Source organism: Conger conger, chromosome 18, assembly GCF_963514075.1.
Source record: "Conger conger chromosome 18, fConCon1.1, whole genome shotgun sequence".
Taxonomy (NCBI): Eukaryota; Metazoa; Chordata; class Actinopteri; order Anguilliformes; family Congridae; genus Conger; species Conger conger.
In genome coordinates this window covers 20057343-20083250 of record NC_083777.1, presented here as the reverse complement: position 1 = coordinate 20083250, position 25908 = coordinate 20057343, and the positions used below count along the sequence as shown (strand labels likewise).

Genomic DNA, 25908 nt, shown 5'->3' with positions numbered 1-25908 from the left:
CAAGGCTATGCTACTGCATTATATTCACTAAATAAAAAAGGCTTTGCTGCAGAAGTATGAACCTTAAGGCTTGAATTGCTTAGCCTGCATTATGGGCAGTGCCCACGAGACTTTCACTGTCCTGTAATATCAATACTTATGTAGGCTAACTATTAGGTGACTGTGCTAAACTGTGTCATTACCCTTGTGTCAAACAAACTAAGTTAAGGGCATGATGTCGCCGGAGCACTTAAGATGTTGGCTATCGGCCTACGTTAAAGCCATTCATTGTCTTTCTGTTTTTTTTGGGTTACCCCTATTAAGGCCATGTTTTAATTTGGGGTTATTAAATGTAATTTTACTGCACTGGAGTGATTGCTTTACCTAATGTTCTCGCAGCTGCTCTCTGTATTGAGGCCATATACTGTAGGTGTCTATTCAGCAAGGTGTCTGCCTGCAGCTGTTTCTAATTAAGCGTTGCAATATAAACCTGTTTTTAGTAACAGTAGGGTACTCGCGCATTCAAAGGTCTAACCAGTAATATCCACTGGTAACATTCATGAGACAGGTGTCTATCCATAGAAATGACATTTGTCTCTTGATGTTCTACTACCCTACTGTAGATTTTGCACTATAATGTCTATTGGCTATTATTTACAATCCCATGGACTAAACTAACTCAGTGTGACGGCTAGTGCCTAAAATAGGTTCAAGGACAGGCTCAGATCCAAAAGAAATGCTTACTTAGAAGCTAGAGTGTACAACAACAGCTGCTACTGCTGTGGTATACAACTTGTGGGAAACTGATGAAAAGGTATTGGAGGTGAAGCAGTTCATAAGTATGAAAGCCCCATAATCTACGTATATAAAAACCTCTATTTCCAGTGTTTATGGCACATGCTAGACATTCCCCAATTTGCTAATTAGTCTATTAAACATAGCATCAGCTTTATATTAGCTAATAAAACTAACACTAGTGGAAGCTGTATGCTGCCTCGTGCTGAAAATAAATTGGTGCGGCAAATAAAATACGTCAGCATTTACCGTAGGCTATATCAAAAATGTCTTACTGTTCGTGGCCTACATTAGCTGATTGGATGGGTCAAAAAATTAAGAGTAGCTATAAGGGGATATAATTTTTGTGACAGTAAACTTCAAGCCACATATATTTTCAAATCAGCAGAAAACGCTTACATGTGTTGGATACAGATATGGGTGCGTTGTGCACGTGTAATTCACGTAGAATTGTATATTTTATACATCTGAGCAAACGCTGTTTAGACCCGAGTACCGTCAAGTCGCAGTTCGACTTCATATAGGGGCAGTCGCTTGACAGTTCATTCCGCAAGATAAAATAGATCCGTTCGTGCTTTAATTGTTGTATCATTTCTATTATTTTACGCGACTAAAGAGAATCCCTAAAATGAACAGTCTAGATATTGTCCACATAAATGTAACATTTGAAAATTAGGTGACACATCAGAGGGAAACGGCGAAAACGATGGTGCATGAATACTGGACACTTGCACGGTGACACTGCTTAATCGAAAGGGGAGTTGTTTGGGGGAGATTAAAGAAGACAAAAAGGGGTGAAAATAAAGCTTAGAGCAATACGGGACTTTAATTCGTTATTTAGAAATAAAACAAAGAGAGCTAAATATCTGACAATGCCAGGGATGATGGGAAGAGGGTCTGAATACCTGGGCAAAGGACGTTCAAACGGGACGAAGAGCCCCTCTAACGCCTCGAATGGACATTTTTCTGATGAGAGTGGCAGTGACGACGAGCATGGTAGCCTCGAACGCTGCTTTTCTTATGATAGCCTAGCATGGTATCAGTAGGCTGTGGATGTAGTCTACAATTTATGAACCTCGCTAATTTTACGATCCCTTCTTTGTTTTACAGATGTTGGAATGCGAGTGGGGTCAGAGTATCAAGCTAGTATTCCTGAATTCGAATTCGGTACGATATGTGGCATTAGCCTATTACATTTACACATTGTACCTGACGCTTGGAGTTGGTAGCCTCGGTAGCTAGCTTCCTAGCTGGACTTTTCAGTTACTGTGTTCATTCATTTTTACAAGAACGCACCGTGTTCCATTTTGACTTAAGGAGAATATTATTATAATATCATCTAATATAGTTTTTATGGCATAAATTCAGAGTCAGAGCATATGGCTGTTCGTGAAACGCGGCTATTCAGTGCCACCAAGATAGCGCAGTCGCTTCGCTGCAGCTTAATTAATGTATTATGGGTAATCTTTTTACAAGTATACATGAAACCTGTAATATTAAGAATGCATTTCCCTCATTATGTCCCGTTAGGCATTGGGCGATTTCTGAGCACACATGATACTACGTGTTTTAGGATATGCGTCTGTGCGATGCATTTTACGATATCCGTAAAATGTACATTTATCAGCCTTGACAGTAACCAGTCGTAGTCGTAAACAGTGGGTTAATGAGTTTAGAAAATAAGTTTCACATTTTTAATAGTGCAATTCGACAATATCAGTAACATTTAAAATGTTCAGTGATGATAGTAACTGAAAGGACTATTCGCAGCCTTAAAAGCCCCGTCGGGAAATATGTAGCCAGTAAAATTGCATATCAGTGACCATTTACCATGGTAATCATTTGTTCATTTGTTTATAGGTGCCACAAAATATAGCGACAAAGACGGAGGGGGCATGCTTGTCTGGTCTCCCGTCCATACCATTGTTGACACAAAATGTAAGAACTCTGATATATATATATTTGCTGGTGTCTCACTTGGATGTATCAAAGCAGTCAATGACAAAACCTCACTGTTTTCGCAGTGGATGAATACATTGCTATCGCCAAAGAAAAACATGGGTACAACGTTGAGCAGGTCTGTCACAATCTGTTTTGAATGATGATTCAGAGCAATCCTAACTAAACTAAACATGTAACTAAAGATACAGTACTGTAGACCAATTTGACGACTGCATGCCCATTACTGTACAACACAAAGTTCTGTGTTTTTATGGAGTTACCTTTAATGTATTTCTTAAGCCTGTTTGTCAGTATTTTAAGAAGTATAGCTATGTTATTATAAATGACATACATCACATTAATTAAGCAATTAAGGCATTTTACTGATTTTATACATACTATGTGTAATAAAAAAATAAAGATAAGAAAATGCGCCAGCTTTGTGAAGTATTGCGTAAGCAGGAACAGATGACCACATGTGTGTGCTGTTGAGTTCAGGCTCTGGGCATGCTGTTCTGGCACAAGCACAATATTGAGAAGTCCCTGGCTGACCTGCCCAACTTCACCCCATTCCCTGATGACTGGACCATGGAGGACAAGGTTCTCTTTGAGCAGGCCTTCAGTTTCCACGGGAAGAGCTTCCACAGGATTCAGCAAATGGTAACAACCAAAGCTACCTGATGGTTCAGTACTCACCCTGACTGAGATATGGGTACTGCAAAAATGGGGGATTTGTGAAGGAGGGAAATATGTCAGCTTTTGCCCCTGTGCCATTATTTTAGAATTTTTCACTACCCTCAGCTGCACTCTTCACAGAATGACCAAAAATACTTTATCAGGTACACCAGCTTGTTCATGTCCCTGGATATGATTTGCCCTTTATTTGATGTCGCTCTAGATAAGAGCGTCTGCCAAATGACTACAATATATTGTTTTTGGTTTCACTATAGCTACCAGACAAACCAATATCTAGTCTGGTGAAATACTACTACTCTTGGAAAAAGACACGGTCCAGAACAAGCCTGATGGATCGTCAGGCAAGAAAACTGGCAAACAGAAACAACCAGGACGAAAGGCAAGGTTTCAGCAGTGTGTGTCACAAGTTGCTTTGTGTAAGAGTGTTCAAGCTGTTCTAATTTATTAAAATGGTTTTGACACTTTAGTGATGAAGACATGGAAGAGGCTATTCCTCTGGAGCCAAACGACAGTGATTATGACCCAACCAAGGAGAACAAAAAGGAGGTAATGTTAGAAAACAGCCCGGCTTACACACACTCAAAAAGGTTGTGGAACGCAGTTTTTGTGTTACTACTTATGTGTTACTTTCAACACATTTTGTGTAAACAGTACTACTTTTTTGTTACAAATATACCATTTTATTGTACCAATGTGTTGTTCTTAATTAGACTTTGCAGTGTGTAGTTTTTAACACGTCTGTTTTGAGAGTGAATGTGAAGGTTGTGTTTCAGGCTCTTTTTAACGGTCTCCTTCTGAAACGTTGACCAGACTCGGGCCGAGCCGCCCGCCCAGCCCACTAAAATCGGACTGGGCCGTCGAGAGTACCAGACCCTGCCGCACCGCCACCACTCCCAGCGCTCCAAGTGCCGTCCCCCCAAGGGCATGTACCTCAGCCAGGAGGACGTGCTCGCCGTCTCCTGCAGCGCCAGCGCCCCGAACACTGTTCTCAAACACCTGGACATGGAGCTAGTGTCACTCAAACGACAGGTACAGTACCAAGCTTCACTATTCACAGCACACCACCCTTTGCCCATTGCATTAATGGTCCCATATTATGACATTTCCCTTGCTATGTGGATTATAAAGGAGTTGAAGGTGTTATAAAAACACTGTGAAATGTCCACCTTCAGCATGGTCCACCTTGTACCTGGAACAAATCCAAACGCTTGGCACAGATGGTGTTCAGTTCATTGGACCTAGCCAGCCTATCAGAACAGAGGTTCATGGATATCAGTGAGCCTTAAATACAGTCACTAAAACAGCCTGTTCTTTGTAAAGCTCATGAGTGACACTGGACAATTGACATTTAAACTGGATAGATTGTTTTTGGTACCTAAAACCACACAAACCACTACTTCTTATGAGTATCAGGTTCTGAAATAAAACACTGGAAATGTGTACAAAATGGGACCTATAACACCCACCTGCCCTTTGTCCTGAGTTTTCTAGAAAAAATTGGTTGAATCAAATTGAAATTTAAAAGGGATAAGTCATTTAGTTATTCATAATGGCAAATTCCACAAATGTATAGGATTTGATAATAGTTCATTGTCTGATTTCACAGAAATGTATCTTGCACAGTTGGGCATAGGTACAAACTTGTACAACAGATACTGACACACAAAACATACATATATTACATCAACCATAAATACAAGACGTGTGTAAAAGTAAGTGATGGTTTATGTGTTTCCCTCATTCAGGTTCAAAATGCCAAACAAGTTAACAGTGGTCTGAAACAGAAGATGGAAGCAGGTATAGATGACTTGAGGCTGCCAGAGGTAAATTAGTAGTTAGGAAAATGTGTTTGTGTTATCTCATTTTATAGATTTTTTTCATTGTCATCTATCTGGTAGTGTTGGATCAGGTTATGGAAAGGAGCAGGAGAGGTAAAACATAAGAAAATAAGTGTATAGGAAAAATGTATGCAAGTAATTTCATTCCACAAAGACATCTGTGTAGATAATTAAGGAAACTTTATGCATTTATCATTTTTTATTTATTGAGACATGTATTATCGAGCTCCATATGCCATTTCTTTCAAAAATTAATTAGATTGGGGATGCAGTGTGTTCGCTGTGTGTTTTAGCGAAACAGATTACACTCCTGAAATGACTTTTTGGAAACTTAAGAGGAAACTAATATAAAACTATACTCTGGAGAGAGTGCCCTAAAACCTTTAATGTAAATGCCACATGTCTTCAAAACAAGGAAGAGTATGTGTATATGGCCACAGCTGGGTGCCACTGTTGCCTCCAGGAAGTTAATTCCAATCTTGGAATTGCAACTTGTTCTTCAGAAAATTCAATGGGATTATGGACCTCGGTCAAATAAGTAATTGTTTTGGATTCAAATACTTTTCTACGCTTTACTCAGCTTGTCTGGGGTATTGGAACCTATGAAATAGTCACAGAAATTGCAAACCCCACTTCCTGATACTCTTGGTTGGCTCAGTTGCACCAGGAAAGATCAATCATGCACAGAAAAGTATTTGAATCCAAGTCTGGTATGATGCAGACAAACAGTTATGTTCTTTGTTTCATGTAGTGCAACCAGAAGATTAATGCCCGCTGGACAACAGATGAACAGCTTCTTGCAGTACAAGGTGAACGAACATGCACCTGTAAAATACAGTATATAGATAACATTTCAATTTTAACCCAATAATATTTTTAGAAATGAGGCCCCTTGAATTCAATCAATATTTGACCTTAACTTTGGCTTACACATAATTAAAAACGAAAGACTTTTAAGTCAAAGGTTAAGGATAAATGATGATTGAATCCAGACCTAAACTACTTTACCGTTCTCACCCCTCCAGGTGTTCGGAAGTATGGGAAAGACTTCCAAGCTATTGCCGACGTTATCGGTAATAAGACCGTAGGTCAGGTAAAAAACTTCTTTGTGAACTACCGTCGTCGCTTTAACTTGGAGGAGGTGCTGCAGGAGTGGGAGGCGGAGCAGGGGACAGGATCCCTTGGAGGTGACAGCGCCCCCTCTGGGGAGGAGGGGAAGAACAGGTCCAACACTCCGTCAGGGAAGAGTACCGACGAGGAGGAGGATGAGGTGGCGGAACATTCCTCTTTCCCCTAAAACCCCGATCAGCTCCTGTAGTAGATGTCTATTGCGACCCTCCTGTGTGTTTGGAAGCAGCTGTGTGTGTTGGTGTGCATGCGTGTGTGTGTGTGTGTGTGTGTGTGTGTGTGTCCCCTAGGTTAAATACATAATTGTTTTGGCTTCAAATACTTTTCTACGCTTTACTGAACTTGTCTGGTGTATTGGAACCAACAAAATGCTCTCCCGCCTTCTGGCCTATTTTGTTGGTTCAGTTGCACCCGGCACGATCAATCGAGCACAGAAAGGTAATTGAATCCAAAATAATTACATATTTGACTCGTGTCTGGTGTGTGTCTTGAGTGTGTGCATCTGTGTGTGTGTGGTCATCAGATGTGTTAAAACCATAGCTAAATATTGCTAGTCAGAATTGTTTGACTCCAGTTGCATATACACTTTGTTCAGTAATTATGAAAAGGATTCTGTATCAGTGGGAATTGCTTTCTCAGCAATGGATCAGTCCTGAATCCCCTACCACGTAGTTTAAGATAAAGCTACAATTGCCTTATTGATAAATCCTGTCCTGGGAGGCTTCTTTGCTGCTTGTTGTTTTACTTGAAGTTCTGGTGGTGTATCACAAAGCAGGGTTACTGAGATAGCTGGTTCACCAAGGAAAACCCGGAGCCCTTCCAAAACTGGAACATGGACTGAAGTATAAACAGCTGTTCCAGGTTTTACTCAGCTCACTTAGTAATCCTGCTTCTTGACATACCCCTCTGGTAAATAAATAGAATGAATCTGAGTGGAAAGATCGATGAATTTCTCTAATTACCTCTTTAAAGAAAATTGTGGCTTAGCATGCAGCTGAAACTTTAAGTAGAATAGTGATTAATAGATCTTTCAAAGTGCATATTTACCACAGTTGTCCTTAAATGTTCTCTCTGACATATGCCAATACACAATATTTTGTCATATTTTAAACAGGTGTATTGTCATATTTATTGACACACTAAAATAGTAAAAAACTAAAATGAATATAAGAGTTATCGAAATAGTTTTGTGTAGACTATTTGTAGTATATGTCATTTCTTATTCTAGTGGTTTTAGCTTTTGTTTTTGTATGTTATTCTTGGTCGTAATTTCCAGGGTGCTTTAATTCCAAACCCGGATTTCAACCCTCTCTCCCGCAGGGCCAGATGACCCCTCCATCAGGCCCCTCCTCCTCGGCCCAGGCTCCGCCCACCCAGCCACCCGCAAGCGGCGGGGCCCCTCCCAACCTGCCCCCCCCTCTGCTGCGGCCGCCTCTCCCCGCCACGCCCGCCCTGCACCGCCAGCCCCCTCCTCTGCAGCAGCAGGCCCGCTTCCTGCAGCCCCGGCCCGCTCCGAACCAGCCCCCGCCTCCCCTCATCCGCCCCTCCAACCCCCTGCCCCCCCGCCTCAACCCCCGCCCGGCCATGCCCTTCTCCAGCGGTCCCCTGCCCCCCACGCTGATCGGAGCGCAGGGCCGACCCCCGTCCCCCTCGATTCTGTGAGAGGGGCCGTGTCCGACAACCCTTTCTGCTTCTGAGTGATGTATTTATGATAAGTTATTAGGTAATGCTTTATCTGAAGGTCATATACATAGGGCATTATTGATATGAACATTAAACCTGACATAAATATATATAACCATTCATAAATGTCTGGTGTCACTTGGGGTCAACTATCAGGTACGGTCATTGGGTCATTGTGTCACTTTTGATGTCAGTTTGACAGTGAATGTGACATAACGACCCTCAATGACAGTTGACACCAAGTGGAACAGACGTTTATGAATGGTTATGTATATTTATGTAGGTGTCATGTAAGCATTATGCATATGGCCTTCAAATAAAGTGCGACCAATTAGTAACATATTCAGTAACTTAAATATTTCCTAACCTTGAAATGAAAGCTGTTGGCTTTACCTCACTCTTGTTTTTGTAAATTTGTATTTGTCTGTCCGCAGTGCAGAATTTATGGGTTATTTGTCCTCAGTTTTTATTTTTATTTTTATTTGAAGAATGTGTCTAATACTCTTATGTTGTCATGGGATTTGACTAAACTGTTAGGTATAGACTTTTATAAGGTTCTTGAAGTGATTATCGCATTCAACATGACATGACAGTTACAGCACTGTGAAATGGATATGTCCAGATCAACAGTAAAAAGACAGAATCGAGCTGCATGCATTTATAGTATAGGCATTCGTGTGAGTGTGCCAGCAGAATATTCATTTTTGATGTAGATTTTATTTACTGGAGGACTCATTTCTTTAAAATAAAATGGAATAGTTATTTATCTTGTACATACAAACAGTATTTTTCTATAAGACGTGTGGACTCCAATAGTGTCACCATAAAAGTGCTCTTAAAACATATTTTAAAACATCCGTTATTGTTGAGCTGCCTTTTATTTATTTTTATTGCATTGAATGAGAACTACTTTGCTTTTGGATTGTTGATAGTGGAAAACTTACTTGTAATATTACGAGACGGTATTGTTAGCCATTCGATGGTGTTTTGGTGGTTATTGTTACCTCTGTTATTACAAGAGAATGATGTTGTTGAAATAGGCTTTGCATTGCGTCTGTTTCCTGGTGCTTTGAATCTTTTACGGCCATTTTGTTTAATCCAGCCTTGGGGTAGGATATATACAAGAACTTCCAGAATCTTTTTTAATATGTCAGTAAAGAGCAACTGATTTGTGGAAAGCTTGAGGTTATTGTGAAAGGGTGTGGACAATTGAGACTGCTGCTCCTTTTTCCTGAAAAGGTGGTGCTGTGGAAACTAGCCTTTTTGTTATTTGGATTTTGTACATTATCAGAGTTCTGCATCAACAGCTTTTATATTACTTGGAATGTTTGTTTTTTTCCTTGTAGTGATTGTAAGATATTCATTTCTTAAATTGTATTCATCTGTATTTTGTGGACAAAATCTTAAACCATTTGTCTTTAGTCATCCTGTTGAAACAGAAATTAATCATTGTAATTGTATCACTTTTATGTCTTTTAAATTCAAACTTTTGGTTACTTGAAAAACAGAAAGAATAATGTTTTCTACTTTAAAAACGTTTCCTTGTTGTACATAGATTAAGTATCCACTTTTCAATATTCACACACACACACACACACACACACACACACACACATACATACATACATACACAGCCCATCTCCTGAGATTTATTGTGAATTCCCAAAGATGAAAGAAAGCTGCCTCCCATAGATAAGTCACACCTGGAGGAGTGTAGTTTGGCCATGTTGGAACATGTTGTACCAGTGTTTTGTACTGTGATTATTTGTGACATTACTGTAATAGATCTTGAAGGTTTAAATACATGTAATTCAAATCCTATTGTGCTTCTTAGTGGTTCTCACTACCCCATGATTTTAGGCCCAGAAACTTTTCCCTACAGAGATACAATGCATCGTTTGGTTTTCCCTTGTCAGCTTGTTCATTCGTTCAAAAAAAGACGTGCTGCAATTGTGTTGTATACAGCACTTTTCTTGAAAAAGTATCCATCATTCATCAGAAAAGTATTGTGCAGTGGATGGTTATATACAGATATGCTGGCGATGGTTCTGTTATGTGTTGGTTTTCATAACAAAACATTAAACTAAAGAGTTTTTACCTCAGATTTTTGAATTTAATTTCAGTTGAACCACTCTCAGTATCAGACCTTGTCTGCTGTCTTCACCATGTGATTCCAGTATGAGTTTCTGTTACAAACACCCTCAGCATCAGCTGACAGAAATGGCCACTATGGTATTGCTGGCAATTCACATTCCTGAATTATAATAAGCTGTTAATTGTTATTTGTTAGATAATTGACTTAGGTGAAACCGTGGGGTCCAACTTGATTGTGTGGATGCTCAGTTGTTGAAATGCGTTCAAAAATAAAGCAAATGACAACAAATCAAACCTGCATTGTGTTAAAAAAAAGTAAGACCTGTAGTAAGGAGAACCTATATAAACTGTTCATCAGAAGTAATCTTTACATTTTATATCTCCATAAACATTAAGAAATTTACAACAGACTCTTCAACACAAACAGATCCCACTGTGTCACTGTGCCCTCTAGTGACCGTTAGATGGTAGCAATGATTGTGAGCAACTATGACAAAATAATATCTATTTTAATGCCTTCATGCATCTGGAAACCCTTAACTTGCGTGATTAGCATTATGATATATACCAACACACAAACTGTATTTTAGCTAAGGTTTAGCTAAGGAAGAAAACAAAATTGGGCTTGACAGTGCGGTTTAAAGGAAATTGTTTAGCCTAATATGAGAGGTGTTATCTTTAAAAACAACTTGTTTGAAATCACATTAAGAAGCACTAACTTCATTTTTCACGTTTTGTTATTCTTCCGAAGCACAATCGTAGGCTGTTGTGGGTGCAGCTTTAGCATGCAGACTGTAGGCAGTCAGCTGACCAGCAGGGGTCACTGCAAAGAGATGAGACGCGGGTATTCCGGCCGATTGGCTCCCTTCCCTGGCCGATGTGGCTGCCAATCGTGCATCGCCCTGCATGGCTGCCTGCCGCAGTGAGCGCTGGCACATTCTAAAACCTGGGTTTTTAACTGGGGCTCCTTATTTGTAGGGGGCAGACTTCATAGTAATATGTCTTAAATCTCTATAATCTTTTTTTAAATATAGCAAATATAGCAAAAATAGAGCTGGATGTATCTGAGGCTGGGTTGTGGGTCCCTGGACTAGAAAAGGTTGAAAACCCCTGTTTTAAAACAATGGGCCCATCCACACTTTGGAACATTCTGTCTTAACAGAATGGCACACCCAGCAGGCATATTTTTAGGGTCTACTGGCACTCTATTGATTATGTGGGACAACTTGACAAGCTGAGTGCTTATGTCAACGTAAACAGTCTTCTTGTAATAAGCAAAGGGAATAATTTTTCAATGCCAGGCTCAAATGGCCTTCAGAATGCACCATTCAGTCTGCGCATATTATTTATGTTGTGAACAGCCTACTCAGTTTAATTATTGCCAATATCTAATTTCATACACCACAGACAAGTACTTTAATACTGAATTCATTTTTTAATTCAGACACATGCACGCGTTCCCTAAACTGACGTCTGTACAGTAGCAAGTGGACCTAAAAATAACGTTAGCTATTGTTACAGCTGTGTAACACGACACCAGAAGACTTTGTATGGGAGCACGTGCCGGGGTGGGGGTTTTCTCTTGATGATGAGAAGACTAATAAGGGAACCACAAACATTTGTTGAGCACAGGCGAGTCACATCGGCGCTTTCCTGTGATTTCAGGCTCTAGTTCCTCAGCTGAAGATGTGGAAGATAAAGCGTGAGTGCTTCGGTGCTCGATCCTGCATGCTTGCCCTCCACAGCCGCCTGCCGGAAGCATCCTGCGCTAACCTGGACGAGCGAACGGACATTTTGCTGTATCATAGCCATTGAACTGTCATACCTACTAAAATAGAATGATCCGCTGAATTTATATATATCTCTTTTCAGCTCCTCTGGAGTACGCTAAGGAAGTGAGGTACAGGCCTATTTTAGAGGTATTACTTTGACTTATTTATTCATTTTAACCAATTAGCACGATAAACTGCGTGTGCTAATAACAGTGAGCCTGGTCTGCGATGTGAAGACTGACACCATTAATTGATTACAGCGCTGAAGGCTTGAGCTAAGCGTTGATCGTCTGGTGTAGGCTACGGAACACTCAGCCAGTCACTGCCACCCCAGCCTGTTTACGACCTTGACTTTTGCTGAACGCTTGTAGGGCTTACCACAGTAAGAAAGGGAGCAGGTGGGCTAGAGCCGTTGGGGTGTAAGCGCACATGCTAAGGTTTAGCACATAGCGGTACTGGGGGTAACCCATTCAAAGCACCCCCACCCTGGGTAACACAGGAAAGTGAAGGATGTGGAGCAGACACAATAACTGTGGAGACATCAGATCTCAGTCAAATACGTAATCGTTTTGGATTCAAATACTTCTCTGTGCTCAATTGATCTCGCCTGAGCCAACCAAGATGACCAGAATGTTGTTTGCACTGACAGTATTTAATAGGTTCCAATACACCAGGCAAGCTCAGTAAAGTGTTGGAAAGTATTTGAATCCAAAACAAATTACTGCAGTAGCCTATTTGACCCAGGTTGGGGAGTCATGCATATTCCATTATACTGCCCTTGACAATGGTATCAATAATGGCTTTTCTGGAAATGTTGGTATGATCCACAGATCGCATTCAGCTTCTGTGAGTTATGTCCTGGTACCTACAGTGTAGTATGACCTCCCCACCATTGCCATAACAATGGAATCACTTGCTATCTTCTAAAGGACCATGTCTTCAGTGAACATCTGAAGAATTAAGCACCTACCTAACCTGGACTTGCCCTCAAAATGAAAACTTCCCAAACACTCCCCTTATCCTTAGAAACTACAATCCACATAAATAAAAAAGAAAATGTATGTGGACAGTAGTGTTTGGCTAGATAGTTTTTACTTGTGTGGATGTACCTGTATTTTGAAGCACTTTTGTAAATCATTCTCGATAACAGAATTTTCAAATTATGTAAACCTGCCATGAGTGTTGATTTTGTGAAAAGTCTTTTTGTGAAATACTGCAGTCTTCATAGGCTGGGATTAACTTTGACTAACAGTTAAAAGCAATGATATTATTTCTTCACAATTGAGTTGAGAAACCCCAAAAACCAACATGCCAAACTGAGTTTGCGAAGAAAAGGGTTGTGGTGTTCTCTTGGCAGAGCTTGGTTCCCCTTGACCCGATTACACGGTTAAAGCTGAACAGGGGGGCTCCGAAGGATGAGTTTCCGGACCTGAACCAGAATAAGACCACCATGGCCCGCGTCCTCACGCTGGACATGTACAAGTGGCAGTATGACCGGGCCACCGAGAGCGGTGTCATCTTTGATGATGTCATACGCCCCGGTCTGGAGGACCCAGGTAAGGTCAGAACACGCTCGCGTTCAGAGATCTGTTTCGATCTGTTTAGATCTGTTCAGCTTTGGCATCTGATTCAGTAGACAGGCCACGTAATCAGCTCCATATTCAGAATATTGAAAGCTTTGCCTTTTGGTTGGAACTTCAAGAAGCGCTGCTTTGGTTATTCACGTAGCACGGAGAGAATACACATTGAACGTCTCTGTGAGTCTCTGACTAACAACATTGTTTTTATCTCCCTGTGTAGATCAAGATTAGTTCACTCTTGATCTACACAGGGATTTTACCACAGCTGTTGCATAAATGCGTGCAACTATTAGACTTTAAAATGTAAAAGTCTTTTTTTAACTTTGAATACCGTGACACTCTTCCTATGTCCGGTTGAGCATATCGTCTCACTGCTTATTGTGCATGCCCCTGACCTCCACACCTCTCCTGAAGCCGAACTGCTGTTCATAAAAGGCCAAAGGTTTCCTAAAATATGAGTGGCTTATTGGACAAAATGCCTTCAGAACAGCTAGCCGTAGCCCCCCCGCTGAAATTTCCAACGGAAAGGTGAGAATGGAATCCCGCACTAAGTGGAGAGACTGTGTGTGTCCATGATAGGCACGCAGGACAGAACTGTTAATCTAGCACTAAAGCCACTCAAAGCCTGGCCTTTTTGACACTCTGTTAGACAGTTAGGCTGGCACGAAAGGTCCGATCGCACTGACCGACAGCTGCTGTTAATTCAGCTGTAGGGAATTTCACCTCACTGTAAGCCCATCTCAGTCACTTGTAGTCAAGGGAGGATGTGAATTTGCCCCTGTATATGATCAAAATATACATAACTTGTAATGACATCAATCAAAAATCTCATCCCTATAATTTCTCCTATTACAGTGTAAAAAGAGAATGAGGCAATGACATGACCAGCATAGTCGAATAGCAAAGAAAGTCAGTGTCCATATAATCAAGCTTTGATCCATGTTATATTTTCAAGTTATTTTTCAACACAGGACTTTATTGAGTGAAAGCTGCAAACTGAAGTATTGATATTCGGTGTTATAAGGTACTGTATGTGAGGTGATAGTTGTGTGGGACGTGTCTGGAACTGCTCTTCCCAGGTCAGTCGTCTGGACCACTCTCTGTAGGCTGTGTAGCTGGAGATGCCCAGTCCTACATTCTCTTCTGTCATTTCTTCGACAAAATCATTGAGGCTTACCATGGCTACAAGATGACCGGTCAAGAGAGTGACTTCAACATTGACAACTTGAAGGTGAAAAAGACTGCCTTGTTTCATGTTGTTTACACCCAGGTCCTGGCAGATAGACATACCTGTGTTTATACATTTGAAATTTATTAAAAAATCAGTATCCTATACAACGGGTATTATGGGTTACCAAATGACCGTATCCGTCATGACCGTATGAAGAACCGTATTTTAACTGTTCTACAGCGTGTGAAGTGAGTGAGTTTTCGAGACCCGGTGTCTTTATCTGTTCTTTTAAATGTGCTTGAGGGTGGGGATGACTTTGAGGCCGAGTATGCAGTGGGCTGTGAGATTCGAGCGAATCGTTGTGTGGAGGGCTTCTCTTTCCCCACACACTGCTGCAGAGGGGAGCGCAGACGGCTCCACACCCTGGCCAAGAAAGGTACTGCATTATATCCAACAGTCCAACATGTTTACACAAGGAAACTCTGTTCCTGTTTCAGATTTCCTTACTAAGGTTACTAAGGCTCAGGCATAGCAACAGATATCCTTTTCTCCCCAAATTTGTGCAGCCTTATACAGCGCAGTACTTTTGTTCCTCCCTCCATACCCCATTTTTATTTCATGAAGTGTTTTTCTCCCCAAATTTGTGCAGCCTTATACAGCGCAGTACTTTTGTTCCTCCCTCCATACCCCATTTTTATTTCATGAAGTGTTTTTTTTTTGTGTGTGTTTCAGCCTTTGGCCAGATGGCTGAAGAGTTGCCAGGAAAATTGTATTCTCTGGGAGACCTGGAGCAGGGCATGCTGGGAGATGGATTCGCCATGGAGACCGCCACAGACCTCAGGATGAAGACGGGGGTGGCCAGGGACTGGCCGGAGAGCCGGGCAGCATGGTCAGTCTGGCCCGATACGCATATCACATTAAGTCCCGGGGGCGCATTTATCAAAATGTTCTTCCATTTAAACTCACACAGTCTTGAGCATTTCCCAAATTGTGTTTACACTTGATTTTACAAAGATAACTGAGATCAGGGTTTTGCTTACACTGGTTTAATGTGGGGAATCTGCATCTTGTGCACTTGTGATATACAGGACAAATCTGAAATTAACTTTTTCATCATTTTGATCATAGCAAGCGTGGACTATCAATTAAATGTTCTTCCAGCACACACACTGCCCACTACAACTCCTCCACATAAGCAGAAGGTAATGAACTCTACTGAAGATACAATTGAATTGAGTCCATTTTATAATTGAGGCCCCGTGGTCTTTATTTGTACAGTGCCAGCTAATCTGTTATGTTTCCCTGTACATGTCCTAAGCTTATCCATTCTGAGCTAAAATGAGACCAGAATGTTCTTGGGGAAGGAAGGGTAAATCTGTTTCTGTATTTCATGCCAACTTCTGCACTTCATTTAAATTGTATGACATCTTTAACTGAATCTTAACTGATACCCCAATCTGGCCTTTAAATCCAAATCCAGCCCTGGTTTTCTTTTCTCCCAGGTAATTAACTGAACAATTGGTGCTACTGATTGGCCAGTCTGTCTTTACACCTGACTCCCAGGTAAAGGGAGGGTGGAAAACCAGCAGTTCTCGGCCCTCAGGGACCGAGATTTGAGTAAAGGGGCTGGAGACGTATGAGTGAAGTGATCAAACGTATTGTTTGCTTACCTCATGGTAAATCGTTAATGTTCTTCATGGCCAGTGTAACTGTAGGGAATGTGTATTCTGCAGGCTGAACGAAGAGGGAAATGTGGTTGCGTGGATTAATATTGAGGACCATCTCCAGCTGATAACGGTGCGGACAGACCCAAACATAAAGGAGGCCTTTAACTGCATTGGTGCCCACCTGCAAAAGGCAAGCTCAGTGTGACGTCTGCTTTAAGTGGACATAGCTTCCACATTTAGTGACGGAAAGTCTTAAACATTTCCATGACCTCAATTTAGCTCTGCTTTCTTCGATAAAGCAATAACAATGCAGCTGCTGCAAATCAAAGTCAATACCAACTTCCATTAAGCCTGCAATGTACCAGGTGGAGGCAATTTAGCATGGGATATGGGTGAAACTCTATTGAGAATAAGTGGGCAGATTTATTAAGGACTTAAACCGGACAGCAGAGCCCCGATCTGTCATGCAGTGGCTACATGTATGCATGGTGTGGTGTGGTGTCAGACCGATAATATAACGTTTTAGCCTTGACATCCATTTATAGCTCTTCAGCCCGCAGGACTGGTGTTTCAGATGCCTGTGGTATGCCATATGTATGCCTGCCCCATACGAGTACAGAGAAAATGAAGAAAAAGCAGCAATGTAATGAAATTATGGAACACAATGATGTCAATGTGCTGTGATCCTGTGATACTGATACTGTGCTTCACAGTATTTTATTTTCTACCTGCATTTCCACCGACCCCCAGCTGGAGGCGCTGTACAGGAAGCTGAGGCACTCCTTCGTGTGGAAGCAGCAGCTTGGCTGGGTGGTGAGCTCCCCCGCTGAGGTGGGCACGGGGTTGAGGGCCAGCGTCCACCTCAAGCTGATGCACCTGCCCCTCCACAAGTGGCTGGGAAGTATCCTGGAGAGACTGCGCCTACTCATGGAACCTACCGGTACTGCAGGTCATTTCAGCCGGGCACATTTCATTTCATTTCACTACATTACATTACATTACAAGGCATTTAGCAGATGCTCTTATCCAGAGCCACGTACAATGAAGTGCAGATCAAACACAAGTACAAGTGCAAAGAGGACCTGAGTGGACGGTACAGTTCCGAGTCCTAGTGTCACCATAGAGATACAATCGGAACCCTTGAAGCATACATCAACTTCCAAACTAGCATACCACAGTTGGCAGTTAGAATACCCTGAGTACAACAATACAATAGCTAATACAAAACAAAACTATCTATACAACTATATAAGTGCCATTACAGTCTATAGCATATATAAGGCTAATTATGGTGGTGAGTTAGGGAGGGAAAGGTGCAGCCTGAAGAGATGAGTCTTCAGTCTGTGCTTGAAAGACGTCAGAGACTGCCGTTCTGACATCCACCGGGAGGTCATTCCACCACCGTGGGGCCAGGACAGACAGCAGTCGTGAGCGAGAAGTGCAGGTGTAGCGAGGGGGAGGCGCCAGACGGCACAAAGTGGCAGAACGTCTTGCTGGTATTTCAGGCAGAGATCACCTGCAGATGCACTTTTCAGACTAAAACCTGTTGCCAGGATATGATACCTTACTCCAGTACTGTAGGTTCCTCCCAAATGCGGAACCATGAAAGAACTTTGAACTAGTTGTTTGTTTTTATTGACAATACTCTGCTGGAATATTCCTGGTGTCTAAAGGGTAAAATTATTTCTATCACTTCAGTCCAGGTGTGATTGCTACAGCCAATGGTTAAGTTTAATAATGAATACCCATATAATCTACATTGAGGAATGTCAACTGATTCAGGAATGGATGGTTTATTGTTTATATTTTATGCTGGTGATTTGAAATTTACAATGCGGTTCACCTTCGGGGGGAGGAAAATGATTTTCTAATCCAAATGAATAGGCAGAGCAGTTTGAGTTATGAGTTCTATTATAGAGTTATACTGTCGCACATATCCGAGCAGTCTTCACTGACCCATAAATCACTGAAATGCCCAGACTCTCACACCAGGCCCGCTCTCCCCAGACTCTCACACCAGGCCTGCTCTCTCCCCAGACCAGACACCCACACCAGGCCTGCTCTCTCCCCAGACCAGACTCTCACACCAGGCCCGCTCTCTCCCCAGACTCTCACACCAGGCCCGCTCTCTCCCCAGACCAGACTCCCACACCAGGCCCGCTCTCTCCCCAGACTCCCACACCAGGCCCGCTCTCTCCCCAGACTCTCACACCAGGCCCGCTCTCTCCCCAGACCAGACTCTCACACCAGGCCCGCTCTCTCCCCAGACCAGACTCCCACACCAGGCCTGCGCTCTCCCCAGACCAGACTCCCACACCAGGCCCGCTCTCTCCCCAGACTCCCACACCAGGCCCGCTCTCTCCCCAGACCAGACTCCCACACCAGGCCCGCTCTCTCCCCAGACCAGACTCCCACACCAGGCCCGCTCTCCCCAGACCAGACTCCCACACCAGGCCCGCTTTCTCCCCAGACTCTCACACCAGGCCCGCTCTCTCCCCAGACCAGACTCCCACACCAGGCCCGCTCTCTCCCCAGACCAGACTCCCACACCAGGCCCGCTCTCTTCCCAGACCAGACTCCCACACCAGGCCCGCTCTCTCCCCAGACTCCCACACCAGGCCCGCTCTCCCCAGACCAGACTCCCACACCAGGCCCGCTCTCTCCCCAGACCAGACTCCCACACCAGGCCCGCTCTCTCCCCAGACCAGACTCCCACACCAGACTCGCTCTCTTCCCAGACCAGACTCTCACACCAGGCCCGCTCTCTCCCCAGACCAGACTCTCACACCAGGCCCGCTCTCTCCCCAGACTCCCACACCAGGCCCGCTCTCCTCAGACCAGACTCCCACACCAGGCCCGCTCTCTCCCCAGACCAGACTCCCACACCAGGCCCGCTCTCTCCCCAGACTCTCACACCAGGCCCGCTCTCTCCCCAGACCAGAGTCTCACACCAGGCCCGCTCTCTCCCCAGACCAGACTCCCACACCAGGCCCGCTCTCTCCCCAGACTCTCACACCAGGCCCGCTCTCTCCCCAGACCAGAGTCTCACACCAGGCCCGCTCTCTCCCCAGACCAGACTCCCACACCAGGCCCGCTCTCTCCCCAGACTCTCACACCAGGCCCGCTTTCTCCCCAGGCTCCAGCGGGGTGTTTAAGGTCTCCAACGCCCACACCATCGGCTTCACGGAGGTGGAGCTGGTGCAGATGCTGGTGGACGGGGTGAAGCTGCTGATCAGGATGGAGAAGGCACTGGAGGACCCTGAGGGAAGCATCCACCACCTGGTCCCAGCGCAGAAGTGAAGGGTTTTTACCAGCTGCTGCTACTGTAAGTAGGTTGGTTATGCAAGACCTGGGTCAAATGCCTTTACCCCCTTCAGCCAAATGAGAAATTCTCATAGATAACTGGCTATTTTAAGAGAGGCATCTGCATTTCGCTGACTTTGACCGAGGTCTGGTGTAGGGAAGGTGAAGGTGTAAAAACACTGGTTTTGGTGCATTTGAAAGCACAATGGCAAATATGTTCTTCTGCTTACACTTAGTGAAATTACATGCTTATCTTTACCTCCTGAGTGCAAAATTTTCCTTCACGACACCTATGTAGCATGTAGCAAACTGTCATACAAGTACTCCGAGTTGGTTCATCAAAAAGATTATTTTTAATTGTATTTTGTATTATATTAATGTAACCCAGGAATATTATTTTAATGTGAAAATACAAGATAGGATATTTTTAATTGTCAAAACAAATTTTTGAATTTCAAATAAAATTATTTTCATGTGGAACAAGTGTTCAGCATCAGATAAATAAAGAATTAAACAACTCAATGTGATTACTTTAACTGTCCTGCCTCCTAATTTAGCTAATCAAACATGGGTTCAGGCTGTATCATAGGGCATGTGCCTTTCAGTATTTGAAGCATTGAGATGCACCCCCCCGTATTGGCACTGAAAACTTAGTGATACTGACATTCTCCCAAATACCCTGGTTCACTGTTTGAGGGTTTTTGTCTCCCCTAAGGGAGTCGTTTAGCTCATATGCTATTGGGGGCTTAGGGCTGATATGTTTAATTCTCTCCTGTGTTACTCTGTAAAGTGTCTCTGTGATGGTCTTCTGTGAAAAGCACTATACAAAAATAAATTGAATTGAATTCTTGCATGCATACCACAATATATAGTTTAAATTAATTTTCTGAAATATATTTTTGGCAATTTAACACTTAATCTTCTATTTCCCATTTAAGTTTTTATTATAAAGAAGTGTTACTGGGAGTGTAACACAGTTCTATTCAATATACATTTAGTACCTAGCTCAGGAAGAGGCTGGACTGTTGGTTGGTGTTCTCTGCATTCAAAGCCATATTTATATGGATTTTTAATGCTACAGGTGAAAATTTAAATGAACTTACTAACCACTTCATTATTAAACTGACATTTATTTAATAGATGGACACATTTTGTAATGTACCATAAATACAAGTGTTCCTATCACTTTTCACTGATTATTTTGACACGCATGAAAGCAACATCTGGAATTTAACGTGGTCAAAAACAAGTTCAAAATGAAATCTGGACGTCAGACCTGTTAATGATGCAAAACTCAATGAATGCTAGCGAACATCTGAATCAAGCTATGTAGCATCACTGACGTTCCAGGGAACGGTTTCGCTGTTTTGGCGTTAATTGCACCAGTTCTTTGTGATCTTGAGGTGACCAAGGTGGTCTGCGATGTATCTGTGTTCAGGAAAGTTGGAGGTTCTCGCGGCCTTCATGTCCAAGTATCGGTTCAGCCGGCGCTCGGCGGAGTGTCCCTGCTCCTGCTCCGGGGTCATGTAGGACCGGCTCAGCCAGTACTCGTTCTCGGCTTCCCTCTCCAGCCGCCTTAACATGTTGCGCTTCATCTGCCACGTGACGGCTCTCGGCCGGCGATGCTTCCCGATCCACTGCTTTCCAGGGATCCCCTTCCCGAGCCGCATCAACGTGAGAAACATCCTGATCTGCAAATCACCATTAATATCAAATGGTTACTGGTCAATCACGTGGTTATGTCACAACCTTCATTGTCAATCATTTGTGTTTCTATGAAAGCTTCATCAAAGTCAACTTCATAAGCATGGAAGTTCTACAAATTCTGTGATCCATTCGTACAGTTGATTTTTAAAGGGACAATTCATTATTACCCACACAGGTCTCTACAGTAGAGTTCCAACTACTTCTGGGGGGCCAGATTAATTTAATTATAAATACACAGACTAAAACACTTGCACACACACCACCGATGAAGCAATGAATGGCGTGTTGGCTACACATGTGCATAGCCGCATAATAATAACGGTCTCATTATTATTGGGGGAATAATAAAATTCCGTGACTTGGACAACCACAAATTGAGATCAATTTTAGCAGGTTTATTCATCCTTTCTCAACGATCAAAGGACAAAGAAAACGTCTGTGACACAGCATTTTGGCCAGGGCACAAAATTACACCGTACAGTATTCTGGTCTTTAATTCATATCAGTGAGCTGGAATCAAATGCCAAAGTGCAAAATAACAGTTATCAATGACGACAGATGAGGCATAATAATGTGGGTAGCCTTAGCCTATTCGTGTGTAATAACCAGTGTATAGATTATGGATGGTGACATGAGTCTCCCGAGAATATTAGAAAGCTATAAAAGTTCCACCCTACAGCAGGGTAACATTATGCACCCTTTTGGTGTCCAGGGTGCAAAGACATAAACGTATAGAATTATAAATCACTGTCAATTTAGTAACTGGTTTTTAATGATATAGAAAAGGACTAAATAAGTAGCTAGACAACATTCAATATGCTAAACGGCAGCTAACGTTATCTCGCTAAACTGTCCTTGACAAGCTATTACAAGCTAGCCATTTTTTGACGAGGTAGCGTTAGTCTAGCGATACAAACACAATTTAATGGACGGTTTTGTAGAAAATTATTTTTTGACCCAGCTAACGCTAGATACTTTTATAAAGCTAGTTAAGAAATAAGCATAGATGCCTAGCCAATTTGACTGCTAGAATTTAACGTTAGCATCTAGCTAGTGCTAACGCAGGTTACACTAGTAGTCGGTGGAAGGAGTGGCCCCGGATGGTTGACTAAAATAAAATACTAATTTAAGAAATAAGCGGACCAAATTCATTACCGTTTACTCCAACTCTGTCAAAGAATTCTTCAAATGTCCTTGAAAATGATCGGATTTCAAGTTCTTGACATTATGTATGCGAGGTAACGTTTGATCTGCTAGCACGCTACTTCCGCTGCGCTACGGCAACAAACAGCATCCATACATAAAAATAAACGAGCAACTGAAATGCGTTTGTAAAATACATTGGCCAATGCCAAATGCCACAGATCTGTGGGCATTGCCAACACGGTCAATGCTCTCGGGTTTTTGGTGCTTTCAAGACAGCTCACAATGTGTCAAAGGAACTTCGCTATGTAAAGCTGCTTTAAAATGTATTAGCTATTTATTAACTATCTAGACCAGTGTAACCCAACCGTGTTTATGGAGATCTACCGTCCAATAGCTTTCACCCCAACCCTAACAAAACACTCCTCATTCAACATCTCGTTCACCTTGCTAACTGTATTAGTAAAACCAGGTGTGCAAAATCAGGGTTGATTCACTTCCTTTCCTAATATTAGCAATGGCGGGAAGAAAGAGTATGAGAAGTTGTGTTTTGTTTGTACACAAAATGGCCCATATTTAATTTTGCATTATTTTACCGGAGAAGGAGACCAATACAAGTGGGTTTAGTCCGTAATGAGAGAAGAACTTCATCTCCCAGTGTGTGGCGCACATTTTGAGGGGAAACATGTTAGTCCTAGCTGTGAATAATTCGTGTATAAAGTAGTAAACATGTTTATGAACGTGTCTTATTCATCTGGTTTTACCCATTTGGTCTAGACTCTAGAGGCAACATCCGAAAAATGTAATTTTGCTAGGTGTGCGAGACGTTGTTAAAGAAGTGTTTCACTTATCTGCACAGGATGGAACAGGTCATCGCTTATTGGCCAAATATGGTAAAAATGCTGTTTGGGAAGAATATAGACCAATGTGAATATCCAGTTCATATGCATGTTAAAAAGTTATTTGTGGAAATCTAGTGAATCATTATAAATCACAATAATCATGGAAACAATACTTTTTTTGGGAACAGAAATGTGGTAATATAATCATTGTTTAGGATGAATAATCTGTTGAAATGATGTGGGATTATATGTATTGAATTGTGCTCAATCATATAAATCATGGTATGCTAATTATGTGGGCAATGAATATTGTCAAAATGAAATCATGGCAAATAACCATTAATTTGAATAAACTTAATCAAGCCTCATAATCTAAATCAACTTCTCACCATCACTCTCTACAACAAAATATAGCCCTCAAACCTTACCCTGCTTTGTGGATACAGAATGAATGTACAGTAAATTGTGCCGAGTCATGAGAATCATCTTAAATACCATGGTAAATTTGGGGAGATAGCCTAAATCGCAAAAACAAACTGCTGATAGTTCAGATAGTCACTGTACATACCACGCATTGGAACAATCCTCACCCCAGTCCCTTCAATGAACCCTAATCAAACTGAACCATAGTACTGCTGCAGCCCTCACCCGACCTCCCTGTACTTGCCGGTACATTGCAAGTTTTGTGCATGTGAGGGATTTTATCTTTTTCCTTTTACCCATTGATAAATAATGACAACAGACATTGGGATCTGAGACTCCTTTCAAGTAAGTTTTAATATTGTGCACCAGTGAGACTGAATGTGGATGCCTCTCATCATATGTTCTTTGCATGAACATTGGGGGTAATGTGGGGGGGGGGGGGGGGCGGGGGCGGGCGGGGGATTGGAGTTTAAACTTATCTTTCACTTTCTTCCTCGCTTCTGAGCGCCGTAAATCAGCTAAGGCAACAAAATGAACGTCCACTCTGGAGCAGTACCGTTGTTACAGGAAGGAAGCTACAGCACACATTACAATACAGCAAACACAGTCCTCCACATTCCCAGAATGCCTCTGAATGGGAACCAGCACACGGATGCTTGTTGACTCAGAGATGATCGCGGGTTTTTTTAAACCCTTCTCCCTTTTTAAAACTATTTTAAATTAGGGTCTGTATCACTTTCCCGCTTGTCACGAGGAAGAGAGTGTGAAGTGAGAACGGCAAACATGCCAGCATTACAGTAATACATGATTCACCATTGCAGTCAACCTGATGGTTAATTCGGTACAAAATGACAAGTATAAAGGTACCAGCACTAGTGGTTTTACATACTTAAATCTTAACTAATTACAAAGGGGAAAAACCTAAATAAAACAAATAAATCCTATTTTTTTTCTTGTACAGGTGAATGCCTCAAAATTACAAAGCAGCACATTGCAGGCATAATGTGATGGAATAAATACAATAAATTTGCTAAAAAAATATCCAGCACAAACGAGCAAAATTGACAACTGTACAATTACGTTCAATGTGGTTCAAGAGCTACGGTAATAGAGGGGGGAAAAGAAATCTAAGGATGCAGTCTTAGAAAGTTATTTAATATCAGGTTCCCAACGTGACATTTTGCACAGCCTGCCTCAGAACGGGAAGTTAAGCTGCAGCAGTGCTATCACAATATCCCTTGTACCGGTCGATGGAAAGAAAAAATCAAATAAAAATAAAAATGCATTATATTTCGGCTGCGGAGCTACAGTGATTTCTGTGGCGCTACTTTCCATTTCCTTTAGCCAGCAGACGAAGCGTTATAATACGACATAGTTGATGACCAGGGTAGGGTATCTCAATGCTTACTGCTGTATTTCTGTTTCTGTCACTCCACATACCTCCAATATTCTGATGAACTCCTACCAAAAAAAAAAAAAAAAAAAAAAGGGAAAATAAATTTGCCTCTTATGGTCATAAAAGTAGACTCCAATTTCCTTTTTTAAAAACCAAATAAAAATTCACAGAGCAAAGGTAAACATTCTAACAGATGTCAATAACATTAGGAAAGTCCAAACTCAAAAAATACACATTATCAGACAATAAACATACATTTTCTGTACAGAGAGACAACTATACAATACCTGTAGATGCTATAAGGTTCTGAATATTATACTCGATGAAGAACTGTGAACAGCATGTTCTTAATTTTTTGCCTTGTTTCAGCAACGTTTTCTGTTTGCCTCTGAATGGTAGTTCAGCAAAGAGAACTTTGTTTTTACAGGTCTTTAATAAGAAAAGATCAGCCTTATTGCAATGAGAGTTAGCCTTTTACCACATATTTTATATAAGTGGTGAGGTGGTAATATAGAGAGTGGGGAGGTGTGAAGGGTGTGGAGGGGAGGTTACGTTTAGTTCCTTAATTTTTTTTTTTTTCGTCTACACTGGGCGAACAACACAGCAGTAGCCTCAAACACCAGTACCCTGTACAATTGACATTGTGGTCACTGTGCATTAAACTGTGGGTCTACAGTACCCTGATCCCATCTACAACAGACTTTTCTTTTCGCGTCGCCCTCCGATCTCTCCCGTCCGTGGGGGGGGGGG

General features: G+C 42.1%; 3 protein-coding genes across 3 annotated transcripts; 2 read left to right on the top strand and 1 right to left on the bottom strand.

The window, feature by feature from the left end:
• Positions 1–1507: 1507 nt before the first annotated feature.
• LOC133118205 (REST corepressor 3-like) lies at positions 1508–10162 on the top strand. Its single transcript, XM_061228015.1, has 12 exons — positions 1508–1770; positions 1885–1941; positions 2635–2712; positions 2799–2851; positions 3214–3375; positions 3666–3790; positions 3879–3957; positions 4222–4440; positions 5157–5234; positions 6001–6058; positions 6275–6519; positions 7698–10162. The coding sequence occupies exons 1-12, from the start codon at positions 1647–1649 to the stop codon at positions 8037–8039; spliced, it is 1620 nt and encodes a 539-aa protein (XP_061083999.1). The 5' UTR covers positions 1508–1646; the 3' UTR covers positions 8040–10162.
• A 1458-nt stretch (positions 10163–11620) lies between these two features.
• Positions 11621–20188, top strand: zgc:172076. The gene is made up of 9 exons (XM_061228364.1): positions 11621–11856; positions 12027–12073; positions 13284–13482; positions 14586–14737; positions 14981–15113; positions 15410–15566; positions 16411–16534; positions 17095–17293; positions 19481–20188. The coding sequence occupies exons 1-9, from the start codon at positions 11841–11843 to the stop codon at positions 19642–19644; spliced, it is 1191 nt and encodes a 396-aa protein (XP_061084348.1). The 5' UTR covers positions 11621–11840; the 3' UTR covers positions 19645–20188.
• On the bottom strand, positions 19982–22669 carry mrpl57 (mitochondrial ribosomal protein L57). Its single transcript, XM_061228365.1, has 2 exons — positions 22510–22669; positions 19982–21338 (listed from the first exon to the last, which is right to left on the bottom strand). Exon 2 carries the CDS (start codon positions 21330–21332, stop codon positions 21021–21023), a length of 312 nt encoding a protein of 103 aa, XP_061084349.1. The 5' UTR covers positions 21333–21338; positions 22510–22669; the 3' UTR covers positions 19982–21020.
• Between the last annotated feature and the right edge of the window lie 3239 nt (positions 22670–25908).

Coding starts and splice junctions, on each gene's coding strand:
- LOC133118205 (XM_061228015.1), top strand. CDS start 1,647: ATGCCAGGGATGATGGGAAGAGGGTCTGAATACCTGGGCAAAGGACGT. Junction 2,713..2,798: donor TACCATTGTTGACACAAAAT/GTAAGAACTCTG, acceptor CTGTTTTCGCAG/TGGATGAATACATTGCTATC. Junction 4,441..5,156: donor TAGTGTCACTCAAACGACAG/GTACAGTACCAA, acceptor TCCCTCATTCAG/GTTCAAAATGCCAAACAAGT.
- zgc:172076 (XM_061228364.1), top strand. Junction 16,535..17,094: donor TTGGTGCCCACCTGCAAAAG/GCAAGCTCAGTG, acceptor ACCGACCCCCAG/CTGGAGGCGCTGTACAGGAA. Junction 17,294..19,480: donor GGAACCTACCGGTACTGCAG/GTCATTTCAGCC, acceptor CTTTCTCCCCAG/GCTCCAGCGGGGTGTTTAAG.
- mrpl57 (XM_061228365.1), bottom strand. CDS start 21,332: ATGTTTCTCACGTTGATGCGGCTCGGGAAGGGGATCCCTGGAAAGCAG.